Source organism: Carcharodon carcharias, chromosome 8 (assembly GCF_017639515.1).
Source record: "Carcharodon carcharias isolate sCarCar2 chromosome 8, sCarCar2.pri, whole genome shotgun sequence".
Classification (NCBI taxonomy): Eukaryota; Metazoa; Chordata; class Chondrichthyes; order Lamniformes; family Lamnidae; genus Carcharodon; species Carcharodon carcharias.
The window spans coordinates 19377661-19391330 of NC_054474.1; the positions used below are offsets into that span (position 1 = coordinate 19377661).

Below are 13670 nucleotides of genomic sequence, written 5' to 3' on the forward strand. Positions count from 1 at the left end.
CTCACATGAGTAAGAAATTTGGAATATCATCACAATGATCAGCATCTTCCTGAAACTGAATCATATCCCTTCAGACTCTTAGTGACAATTTAGCCATTGCAGCTGAGTGATCTCCAGCAATGCACTGTACTTCGTTGGTTCTCCAGTGCCACCAGTGACCAGGCTACCCAGAAGGAAGCGGAAAGGAAGCAGAGTTTTCCATTTTGCCTTAATTTGTCTGTGGGTCAGCTGTCAGACTCCGTGCCTACCTGTACCCCCAAACCACAAACCCTAGGCAATTTCCTGAGGTCAGCCTGATTTCCAATAATTATTGGGTGCTTCGAACCGGGAATCCTGCTTGGGAGAGGAAGGGGGGAGAGATGGTTGCTGCATGCCCTGAGCTCAGGCAGCAGCAGGGAGACAACCAGAAGGCAACCAAAGTGCAGAGTTACGGGGAAAAGGCAGGAGATTGGCACTAAGTTAAAATGCTCACAAAGCCGGTGTGGACACAAAAGGCCGAATGGCCTCCTTCTACACCATTACAATTCTGTGATTCTCTGAAGAGAGGAATCTTTGGATCAATGACTAAGCTGGTGTGTGATTAATCGCCTCACTTACAATTGTCTGGCTTCAGATAGAACCAGGGGCATGCTGCTGGCATTTGTGTTCCAGCATTGCCGTGACAGTAATGAGTGAGCATCTATCATCCTGAAACATTTGGTCACTTCACACACTTTGAATAAATCTGCCCATATTTGTGTCCATATATTCATTGAAATGATGACAGTCTGCAGGGAACAGACCACATGATCTCCATCCCCAATTTCTACCAACTACAATCTATCCAAAATTGAACAAGAAGATAAAGCAAATCCTTTCCAATGCAATTCAAGAGGCTGGAAGGCCCCTTCATTGAGGAGTTCAGTGCAGAGATAGTTACAAATTCATATTAATGCATGGGGAGAAAGCATTATATCGTGTTGCATTCACTGCAAGCATTGATACAGGGGAAAACAGAACACTTCCTGTAAGTATTCATTGTATCTATTAGAACAATCTGAATGTAGTTAAATACATGAAAGCGATATTTTGTTGCTGTAAAATTCCATGTAATTCTACAAACAAACTGCAAAAATAATCAAAATCAAAAGGATATGGTTAATTCCATGCTACTGAAAATAAAGGTTCCAAATCTCTTTGTGGCTTTTGGTCTACTGGGGACGTTATCAGGTTCAATAGGAGCTAGCGGGAAAGGAATTGGGTGGGATACGGTGATGTCAGGTCTCTACCCTATCTTTCAACAGGGCTTCCCAAGGTAGACGGAGATCAGCAAGTTCCTTTATCCACTTGCCCCGTGTCTGATTTGTGACAGAGATAATCCAGCTCCTGGAATCTGACTTCCAGTCTCTTTCTTTGCTTCTCTGTCATGGTGGAAAGTGCATTTAAAGTTAATGCATTCAGGTGGCTGCGTTGGTCACATTATTCAGTCAGAAGTTCATTGTTACCATTCCCTGGTCTACACTATACTTTCCAATCAACATCCGCTTTTAGCTCAAACAATAAAGCAATAAACCCCCCATTCTAAACATTTATTTTAACTTCCTTTTCACATGACATGCTTTCTGAAACAGTAAATCCATGGTCAGGATTGTACACGGGATGCAGGACCCCAACGCGGGACAGGATGGAGTTCCCTTGCGCACACTTGACAGCAGTGGAACCAACCTGGCAACTTCATGGAGGCGGCCTCCTAATTGGCGGCATCCAGGATCACCATCCAATCAAGGCTGTGCCACCCATTTGCTCACTCAGCCTTCTCAACCCTACTCCAGCATTGCACTCCTCACGTCCACTGGCCTTATTGGTGCACCCATCCATGTCTTCCTCTACACTTCTTCAGAACCCCATTCTGCTTCAACTCCAAATTTTAAAACCTTCCAGCTTCCCTGTTTGAAGTGCACCTTTATATGCTGGAAGTGAAATTGGATCACATGGGGTCCCCATCATGCCCGCTGTCACTGATTGGACAGGAAGCCTGGGCATTAAATTCTGGTGAGGTGGCTGACATAAAAAGCCACTGACAGAATTTCATCGGTTTTCTGTGCAGTACCGGACACTCACTGCTCCCAGTGCATTTCATATTTAAACTGAATTTGATATGTCACAATTCCCTTCACAGCAACACTGGATGCAAGAACTAACACTATGGCCAGAATTTTACCTTAGGCGTCCGGGTGCGCACCAAACATGCCGGGACATAATATGACGCACGATGACGTTGGGCATGCATCAGAGTCAACCTAACGGTTGGCGGGCAGGCAAAAAGGCCAAGCGGCCTTTACATTTTTTAGGAAACCTCATCCACGGGCGGGATGAGGTTTCCTAAAGCTAATAAACATTAAATAAAAACATTATTTTGAAATTAAAAACATGCTCTTTCATGCACATGCGTGAGCTGAGCACCAGGCCCGCTCTCCCTCCTCCCCCCCCACCCCGCACAGGTAGTGCTCAGCGCTGCCATTCACGATCCATGCAGGGTGGGCCTTAATTGGCCGGCCCGCGTGAAATCAGGGAGTGGAGCTGATCGCTCCCGCCAAGCCCGCTCGTCAAGGGAAACATTCAGGCCTATGTTGCTGCCGTCTGGGCTTATTACAGTGGGAAGGAGGGGATTTAACATTAGAAAGACTCCTTACAGGAATGGAATGGACCCAAAGTATATATTTTTAAAATTGACTCCACACCAGCCTAAAACAAAAACAGAATTACCTGGAAAAACTCAGCAGGTCTGGCAACATCGGCGGAGAAGAAAAGGGTTGACGTTTCGAGTCCTCATGACCCTTCGACAGAACTAGTTCTGTCGAAGGGTCATGAGGACTCGAAACGTCAACTCTTTTCTTCTCCGCCGATGTTGCCAGACCTGCTGAGTTTTTCCAGGTAATTCTGTTTTTGTTTTGGATTTCCAGCATCCGCAGTTTTTTGTTTTCATCCACACCAGCCTGTTCTGCTTTGAACTGTATAGTTTGATTTTTGATGTTGAACTGTTTACGTATGAACACCTATGATTGGGAACTCTCAGTAATGTAGAAGGCAATACAATACGATCATTACAAAGTTATAAGAAAAGATCAGTAAGTGGCAAGAAGTTTCGATGGAGTAAAGAGTAAAATCTGAGACACTTACTGTTAACTTTCAGATAATGTGAAATTAAAACCTTTGGAATGTTTTGATGAAACAAAACACATGTCCAGTTCCTTCTGTCTCGGTCGGCATTCTGAATAATCAGCTGTAACAAACCCTGTTCCTGTCTCTGTTCCTTCAATGTTTTCTCTACAACAGATTTGCCATCACTATTGATCCAAACAAGTCTCATTGTTTCAGTGACATCAGAGACAGAGCAGGTCAGGGTAACGGTGTCTCCCTCAATCACTGCATCAGATGGTTCAGCTGTCACTGTGTAAACAAGAATATCATTTAGATTTTAAACCACATTTGATCATGGAAAAACATGTGAACATTTTGGCTGGAGTTATGGCTTGAGCTGTCAACCTCAAATTGGCGACGGGACCTGGGACCTGATTTTACCAGCTGCAGCTAAAGGAAGTGGCTGCTGTCTGGGCTGCCATTCTTCCCATCCCTCGAGTTGCTTGTCCTATCAGATGGCCGGCAGCTCAGCAGCACCACAATGAGCGATGGCCATTACTAAGGCTACAGCTGCAGCATGAGGGTGACTCAATGGCTGTAAGTCCTTGTAGGGGTGTAAGTGAGGTGGGGGACACCTGGGTTCTGGCAAGCAAGCCCCTGTGATTGGGTGTGGGGTCCTGCCGTGGACTAGTGGTAGCATTGCCCGCATAGCAGTCATGGCCACTTGGGTGGAGGGGCCTGTAAAGGAGGGCCCCCCTCCCGGGGTCAGCAGGGTCTCTCCATTTGGTAGCATGCCCAGTGTGGGAAAAATTCTTGTGGAGCTGGAAAGTCACATTTAATTGGCCCCTTAGTAACTCAATTAGAGTCCCAGTGAGCAGTTGTTCTGCCAGAATTCTTGCTGCTGGAAAAAGGACATGATAGCCGAACGATGCTGAGCTAAACCCCCCCCTCCCCGATGCCTTCTCCCACCCTCGTGCCAGCCATTCCACCAACCCTCCCCTCACCCCGACCTCCCAGCCACCCACATAAGCCTAACAAAATTCAGACCTCTGCCTCTTACCTTTAACCGTGATTAGTGTAATGGTCACATATTTATACGTCCCCAACATACATCTGTAAACCCCAGCATCTTCAAACAGTATAGGGGCAATCCTCATATTGAAGTTCACACCGTTAAAAGTTGTGACTGTGGGGACCAGCCGATTCTCAAAGTAGATGCTGCCTACTTTGATGAGCTGAGGTTTCCTTGCAAATGCTATTTTTATCTCCAGATTTTGAAGATGTGACTTCCAAAACCATTCAGCATATTCATAAGAGTGAGCAACATTATGATAATAATAACAAATCAGGCGGAGTTCACTGTGAAATGTTTCTGATCGATAAAGCGTGTAACTCTTCCATAATAAATCTACAACAGTGAAAGATAGAAACAGTGTCAGAGTTTTACAATTACTGAGATACAGAAACGCCAGGATAATTAATAGTCACAATTATATCAAATCATTTAGCATCTTGATCATCATAGCTTTATTTCATCAGGTTTTTGTCAAATGTATGACATGTTTAAAAATTGCACAACCACAGTGAATTCCACAGCCACAAGGCAGCGATTTTTATCACATGAAATCTTTTGATTTTTAATACCTTGAGCTTTTAGTACGACGGAGAGCAACATGAGTGCACAAGCCCAATATCCTGAGGCTCGGCCAGCAATGGGGAGTCCCACAGTGGAGGGTGCAAATTATGTGGAAATAAAATTTGCATGTAGAATTCTTTTGCCGTGTTCTCGGCATAGTTTCTTTCAGGCAAATTCATCCCTTATTTATATGGAATAACTTTCAAAGAGGAGCCCATGCATAATTTCATATGTCAAATTTCTGCTTCTAGTGTTCACTCACCTCCCCTCCCCACCCTGTATCAGATGAACACCAGTCTACTCCGTGGGCCTGATCCATTTTTATCATAATCCTTAAAGAAAGCTCACTGTTGTCTGTGTTGGTGGAAACCTGGAGATTTTTCAGTAAATATTTTGCACACACACTTTATACCCGTGCATTCATTTCATTCATTTCTTTCCCTCCCTCCCTCCTTCTCTCCCTTCTTTTCTTCCATCCTTCCACTTTTTTTTCTTTCTTTGTTCCTTTTTTCTCCCCTCCTTTCTCTCTTTCTCCCTTTATTCCTTTCTCTTTTCCATCCTTTTTTCTTCCTTCCCTTCTTCCTTTCTCTCTTTCTCCCTTTCTCTCGTCCTTCCTTTCTCTCGTCCTTCATTTCTTCTCTTCCTTTTTCTCTATTCCAACTGAAGCCTTCAGTTTTCTCAGTCAGACAAACCCACAATCGGTCTAATTGCTGCTGAGATACAGCGGACAAAATTAGAAGGTTGGGAATGCTTTTCTTCACTTTCCTGGGACCAATCGTGTAACTTTACCTAAACATGCGGGTAATTAAGTTTTGTGGCGAGCAAGTTTTATATCTCACAAGGTCGACTTACAATTGCTCAAAGTCAAAATTATCTGCCCGCTTTCTATTCCACACTGTGGGCGGGATTTTCCCATCCCCGCTCTAAGTGTGGCAGCAAGCTGAAAAGCTGGCATTTTCCCTGCCGAGCACAACGGTGGGTTTTGGCGCCACGTTCTCTGCCGCCTGCCTCATTACTAATGCAAAAACCGGAAGCACATCGGATCGCAGGCAGGCAGGCGGCCTCTGATTCGCCCTCCCCACGTGACCCCAGCGGTCTTTTCCTCCCAGTGCCGTATTTAATGTACAGCCACAATCAGCCTTCTCAATGTCTCCAGGCCAGGGTAGCTCCACAGAAGAAATGGCCCCGAAAGGCCAGATGAGTGTGGCCCCCAAGTTCAGCAACGCTTTGCTGGGCCACCTACTGGACACTGACGAGGCCCGCCGGGATGTCCTCTACTCCAGTGATGGCCAGAGGAGATCCACCAATGCCACCACTCGGCTTGGGAGGCGCTGACTTTAGTGTATTTCCTCTAAATCAGCGCAGATACGACGCAGAACACGTCTCCAATCCAGTGCATGAAGAGGATGAATGATCTCATCCACTCAGGCAGGGTAAGTCAACCCCCTCATTCACCCTCAACTCACACATTCACAAACCCATCAGATCCCTGCAAGGTGACACTCCACAGGGATCTCATACACTGCCAACTGAAGGCACATCACCACTCACTCTTTCACACACACCTTCACATCTCCATCTAGCCTCATGTCCTGTGTACATCGTGTCCTCATCCCTTCCACTGCCACACTCACCGCACACACGAGGCGGGCATCCTTTTCATCTGAACCCTTGAAGGTGTCAGGGATCTGTGATCTGCCCAAGATGTATGAGGCGTGGCAGCTTTCTGGGTGTCTTGCACACACCTGCATTATTTGCTGCTTCTGGTTGCAGACCGGCTGAACGTTGAGCGGGTAGAATCCCGCCCCGTTTATGTATTGGAGTTGCCTGTTGCCAGGGAGCTTCAGTAGCCACATGAGGGTAGTCAATAGCAGCCTGCACCTGTGGAAAACCGACAAACTCAGCAAAGCCCAGTGCTCCGAGCTGCTGGCTTTCTTAATTTCTGGGGAAGGGTAAATTGGGGTGAGGCTGCTGAGTGATTTGTTGATGATGATGATGATTTTAGATTTGATGTGTTGATAGACAGGGATATGTCACTGAGGATGGGCGAACGGGACTTAGGCTGAGATTTTCTGCTCCCGCCCACACCGGGTATCAAGGCAGGCGGGAAAATATCTTGAGAGCTTCAAGATCTGTTTTACAGGCGGGAAAGCAGGGTTCTCTTGTCTGCTCCAGCCTTCAATGGCGCAACCCACTTCCCCATGCGCAATGACCATTTAAATACATTTTAACATCATGAATAATCATTATAAAGCCTGCTTGCTGCTTTGAAACCCCACCCCATGCAGTGAGGAAAGTGCGTCACGTTTAGGAAAGAGTTCTCTCTTTGTTTTGGTCACTGATGAGCTGTGTGAGAATGTTGCTGCCCAGCATCAACTCTTTTATGAATGATTGCCAGATCCATCAAGCTCTGGCTGTTGATATTGATCACAATGTTATATTTCCACCCATGTTCCAAAGGAAATATAAGGACTCGAGCTATAGTCGAAGCATATGCTATCTCTGTTCTCGCAGTACTTTATGTGTAACAGTGTTTTTTCAGGAACTATTTAATATCTTCTGTGAGTTAGATTTGGACTCACGCTGATCTATATCAATATTGATCAATCGTGTCTTTTTTCGACACTTCTTGCAAATGCAAATTCTTATCTTTGCCACCAAAGAGCCACATTCAGCTTTTCCCTCTGCCTTCCCATAGACCCCAACTCCCAGTCGCTGCTTCGTCCCACTCACTGTTTCATTGCAAATCAACATCTCTCTGTCGACCATCTCTCCTCTACATCCCCATCATTTCCATCCTTCCCTCTCCCATTCATGGCCATTGATTCCCTGCCCTTTCCTCTTCCCTTAGTCCTGCTCCCAGCTCAATGCTTATATGAAGCCTCGAGAGTGCAGCAGCTAGAAGCATTTCTAAAAGCAGCAGAGCTCTGTTGGAAGTGGTATTGAGGGGAAAGAGGCTAGTTTTTTTGTTCAATGTTGACACGTGCATCAGGCCCCATGCGTACTGACTGTGAACATGAAGTGCTGATGATTGACATGCTTAAATTCACTTTATATGTAACAGTTTGATATTAGTAACTCCGAATATCTACTGTGAGGAAATTGCACTCACATTGAGACACAGGAAAATCTGCATTTCCTGTGATAACATTGGATCCATTTTCCTTCACTTCACATTCATACAAGTTCCCATCCTCTACTGTAACATGTTTGACTATCAAATAGGCTGTATTATTTAGTCGGATCTGATCAGTTCTCCTCCTGTTCTGCTGAGACGAGTCTCTCTGTTTCCAGTGAAGACTGACTGTATCTGAGAGTCTGGAGATGGTACAACTGAGAGTGATGTCCCTGCCCACCAGAGGCCACTGTGGACTTGCTTCAACTGTGAAAAACAGGTCAACAGGATTAACTTGAAGTGGGGTAACCAATTAGGATGGACATGCATTGGACAGAATAAAAAACAAAAACAGAATTACCTGGAAAAACTCAGCAGGTCTGGCAGCATCGGCGGAGAAGAAAAGAGTTGACGTTTCGAGTCCTCATGACCCTTCGACAGAACTTGAGTTCAAGTCCAAGAAAGAGTTGAAATATAAGCTGGTTTAAGGTGAGTGTGGGGGTGGGTTGGGGGGGGAAGGGGGGATGGACAGAGAGAGAGAGAGAGAAGTGGAGGGGGTTGGTGTGGTTGTAGGGACAAACAAGCAGTGATAGAAGCAGATCATCAAAAGATGTCAACAACAATAGAACAAAAGAACACATAGGTGTTAAAGTTGGTGATATTATCTAAACGAATGTGCTAATTAAGAATGGATGGTAGGGCACTCAAGGTATAGCTCTAGTGGGGGAGGGGAGAGCATAAAAGATTTAAAAATATTTAAAAATAATGGAAATAGGTGGGAAAAGAAAAATCTATATAATTCATTGGAAAAAAACAAAAGGAAGGGGGAAACAGAAAGGGGGTGGGGATGGAGGAGGGAGCTCAAGACCTAAAGTTGTTGAATTCAATATTCAGTCCGGAAGGCTGTAAAGTGCCTAGTCGGAAGATGAGGTGTTGTTCCTCCAGTTTGCGTTGGGCTTCACTGGAACAATGCAGCAAGCCAATTTCAGACATGTGGACAAGAAAGCAGGGTGGAGTGTTAAAATGGCAAGCGACAGGGAGGTTTGGGTCATTCTTGTGGACAGACCGCAGGTGTTCTGCAAAGCGGTCGCCCAGTTTACGTTTGGTCTCTCCAATGTAGAGGAGACCACATTGGGAGCAACAAATGCAGTCGACTAAGTTGGGGGAAAGGCAAGTGAAATGCTGCTTCATTTGAAAGGAGTGTTTGGGCCCTTGGACGGACCTGCTGAGTTTTTCCAGGTAATTCTGTTTTTGTTTTGAATTTCCAGCATCCGCAGTTTTTTTGTTTTTATCTATGCATTTAGAATAGACAAATGTAGCTATGAGAGCTCTCTCTAAGCATGATGGGAAGTGTAGCCCACACATAGGCATGATGGGTGTGGCACTGTGGGAACCCAACTAACAATCACAAGTCATAAAACTTAATGGCCTTCACAGGATTAGCAAACAATTGTTAGGGTGATAAGAGCACAAGCTGGGAGGCATTTTCCAGCCTCCCAGTGAGATAACAGAGATATCTTCAGCCTGAATAATTCTGCTCATTAGGTATGTAACTGGAGTTTGTACTAGGCACTACAGTGAACTGTGATAACTAACAGGTATAAATATGCTACTCAGACTTTTGTTTAGGGGAGACACTCTGTAGACCAGGCTGTGCCCTCTCAGCATATGCTTGTAAATAAAAGTCCTAGGTTACTCTCAGCTTACAGACTCGAGCTGTTGTTTTTACCACAATGTCCTGATGAAAGGTATGTCAATAATAGCAAAATACTGTGGGTGCTGGAAATCTGAAACAAAAGCAGAGAATGCTGGAAAAACTCTGCAGGTCTGACAGCATCTGTGGAGAGAAAAACAAAGTTAACGTTTTGAGACCCTTCTTCAGAGCTAAGGAGGAGTGCAAACATGATGAAATTTATATTGCTTAAGGGGGGGTGGGGCAGGTGGAGCTGGATAGAAGGCCAGTGATAGGTGGGGACAAAGGAGAGATTGATAAAGATGTCATGAGCTAAAGGACAAAGGGTGTGTTGATGGTAGTGGTTAGTGCTAAAAAAAAGGTGTTAATAGTGGCGCAAAGGCAAGAAAGCAGAATGTGATTATAGCAGAACAGAGATAGCATTGTGGGAAAGAACAACATGGAACAAGTGACTGATGTCCCTGTAGGGAATGGGGTGTGGGGAGGGGGTGGTGGTGGTGGGGAAAAAAGGATTGAAAATGGGATAAAAAAAAGGATAAAATTACGGTTAAATGAATAAAAATAAAAATGAATCAAGTGATAAAAGAGAAAAATGAATGTAGAAGAAAGGAGATTAAAAAGGGGGTGATGATGGAGGACAGAGTTCATGGTCCGGAGTTGTTGAACTCAATGTTAAGTCCAGAAGCCTGTAAGGTGCCTAATCGGAAGATGAGGTGCTGTTCCTCCAGTTTGCGTTGAGCTTCACTGGAACAATGCAGCAGGCCAAGGACAGACATGTGGACATGAGAGCAGGGTGGTGTGTTGAAATGGCAAGCGACAGGGAGGTCTGGGTCATTCTTGCATACTAAGACTGCCCTCAAAAGGCACTTTAATCAGCCAAGTTGTTCACCTGCCACTGACAGGAAGGTAACCATCAGCAACGTTCTCCCCCGCCCAAAGATAATGCCTTCCTCAAAATAGATCAGAGGTGAGGTCATACCAGTGGCACAGTGCCTGGTAGCACAAAATTTCCAGCACGACTGCATCGAGCCTGCCTCCACTGCACAGTGAAAATCCTGCCTATTAACTCTGTTTCTTTCTTCACAGATGCTGCCTGACCTGTTCAGTCTTTCCAGCATTTTTTGCTTTTAAACTGGGTGTGCAGCTGGTTAGTGACATCCTTAGTTATCAAAATTTAAAGATTTGGATTCATTTACACTAAAGGTTTTAAATAATATTGAGTTCACAGGTTGTGTCTGTACCATTTCTTTGTGCTGATCTGACGGCATTAACAAATTCTACAGACACTTGACATCCATTGGCACCTCAATTAAATGACACATTAAACAGATTCCCTGGACATCAATCAGGAGCAGTGAAATGACCAATTTGATATCCATCCCATAAAGCTGAGCTTCCCTTCTACAAGGGAGCTTTTAGTTTGGTAACAGGGTTCAATAATCCCACAGAAAGTGTGTCAGTGTACAGACCATAATATTCTCTGTGGAGTGGATTCCTCGGTTATCTATTATTTTTGAAATTGTTAAAATGTCTTAACTTATGTTGACCATTTCAGGAGAAATAATGAACAAAATCGTTCCCCTGATTGTTTCTCTGGGAGATGCAGTCTGCACTGGCTGATATAAACTTCACATGATCCTGGCGATCTCTCAACATTCCACATGAAATTTTTTACGCAGGATCATTTTATCAAATCTTTTCAAGACTTGATGCCACTTACCTTTGATCCCAGACACTTCATACCATTTCAGAAGGATCTTATGTGTTGGCTGTGTTTGAGTCAAGATGAACGATCCTGAAAAATTAAATGTCGGATTTCTAATTCTCAGATTAATGCCACCACGATTCTTCTCTATGTTCTGGTACAATTCGCTGTTTATAAAGTGTTCATTCCATTCTCCATCCCACTGGCTGCTTTTGTGAAAAGTAACCAGCTGCTGGGCTTCTTGCCCTGAGTGTGGTTTCCATTCCCAGACAACAGGACCATCTCCAGGATCGTCTGGTCCTTTCAATGAAACATCGTCTCCCTCATCCAAAAAATAAATCTGAATTGGGTTACCTGTTAGGAAGAAGGAAAGCATTAATATTTTAATATTTAAACCACACTCCATCAATCCCATTTGAAATAATTAATATTACACTTCATTTAGCTACAGTCATAGTCTTTATATTGTCACAAAGATGTATCATGTGCAATGAGAAATATTAATTGTTAGTTTCATCAGCTGGTGTAGTGCCTTGGATTGTTTTTGTAATGGTAGGAAACAGCCAGAACTGCAAATAGATTGTGTTTTAAATGAGCTGCGGAAGTCACCTATCCTACAAGTTGACCAAGTTTCTAGAAACCACTGAAAGTCGATTTGCCAGACGATATGTCTGGACAGTTCCCTGGATGGACTTCACATTTGCCAGTGTCTGACCTCTGTACAAAATATAAGGATAATAGGCTACTAGATTCTCTGACCACAGAAACCACCAGGAACAAAGAAGGACTAATAAAACTCATTTTGCAAGGAGGGTGCTAAGGACACCGATCTGTTTCACTGTCATCTTGATCAGCTGAGGCATTAATATTCAACCACTTTGGACTGTCCCAGTTGGCTAAATAAGATGAAGTAGATTAATCATCTGTCCTGTGAGAGATACCCCTTGATATTTGGAACTTAATCACTGCCTGATGGGTAAACCCTTTTCCCTTTGCATCATGACTTAGCAGTGAAGGCCAATCACATGACACAGCAACCATCTTGCCTGCTACTGGAGATATAGAAAATACAGGAGCTTGCAGAAACCATGAACCCTAGGGACTTTTCTGAGGCCATAATTATTGTGGTTACAAGCAGGATTTGTGTTTCAATCCAAGGAATTCAGCTGGGAGAGGGAGAGAGAGAGGTGGTTGCTACAAGAGTCAAGCTGAGGCAGCAGTGAGGCAGTCAGAAGAGGGGAATATCTGGATCCACGACAAATTTGGTGGGTGATTGATCACCTCAGAGACCATTGTCTGGCTTCAGATGGATGTTTAAAATTTAAATCCCATTGCTCAAGCCATTAGAATAAGAGATGTCAGGAACCTGTGCTGCCCTTTGTGTTTCAGGATCGCTAATGTAGTAATGAAGAAGGCTGATGCCTTACCTGATAACATTTGACTATTTCACATGTCTGTCCATATTTATGTCTGTAAAATCAATCAAATGATGAAAATCTGCAGGGAGATGCCCACCCGATCCCCAACCCCCACTTTTTTTACCAAATATAATTTATCCAAAATTGAACAAGAAGGGAGAGAAAAATCCTTTCCAAGCACAATAAAGAGGCTAGAAAGGCTACTACATTAAGGAGTTAGATCCAGAGAGAGTTGTAATGAAACAGGAACACATGGGGCAGAATTTTGCCCTTGTCAGGCGGGCTTGGCTGGGGTGGGCAGGGGGCACTCGGGAAGCTGACCTCCGCCCGCGACCAGGGCCGGACCGCGATTTCACGCTGGTGGGCCAGTTAAGGCCCCCCCAGCATGAAACATGAACGGCATCGCTCAGCGCTGCCCGCGTTGGGGGGACTCGTGGGTGGGGTGGGGGGGGGTGGTGGTTGGTGGGAGGTTGGCAGGAGGAAGGCGAGCACAAACTTTGCGATTGCGTGCAAGTGCGTGCTTGAAAATCTCCCTGAGGCAGCTCTGCGCTCTGAAGGGTTTTAAAAATTAGAAATAACAGTTTTAAAAATGCTATAAAACATGTGCCCTCTGACACATGAGTAGGGACATTTTATAAATGAAATTTTAAAATTTTATTTTATTTTTATTTGCTGTTGGAAACCGTATCCCGCCTGTGGATGAGGCTTCCTAAAATATGCAAAGGCCACTTGTCCTTTTCGTCTGTCCCCCCTCCCCTACCATAAGGTTGGATGGGCAGTGAAAAATTTGTTTCAATGGCCTTGTTAATGGCCTTAACGATTGTCAGTGGGCGCGCTGCCAACTCTGGCACCTGCTCAGCTAATAATTCTCCCCATTAAGTGAAAGCACTATATAATGTCGCATTCACTGCAGGCTCTGATACAGGGAAAAAAAAACAAACACTTGGTGACATTGATCAGAGGTTCATCACTACTGGATTGTA

At 44.5% G+C, this 13670-nt stretch overlaps 1 protein-coding gene across 1 annotated transcript in view; it reads right to left on the bottom strand.

Annotated features, from left to right (window-relative positions):
- Positions 1-13670, bottom strand: part of LOC121281412 — a 72805-nt gene that overhangs the window by 44731 nt on the left and 14404 nt on the right. Inside the window, exons 3-5 of the mRNA XM_041194356.1 lie at positions 11285-11623; positions 4181-4528; positions 3160-3429 (exon numbers count right to left, since the gene is read on the bottom strand). Of these exons, the coding sequence (XP_041050290.1) occupies positions 3160-3429; positions 4181-4528; positions 11285-11623 (957 nt within the window). The remainder of the gene's footprint in view (positions 1-3159; positions 3430-4180; positions 4529-11284; positions 11624-13670) is intronic.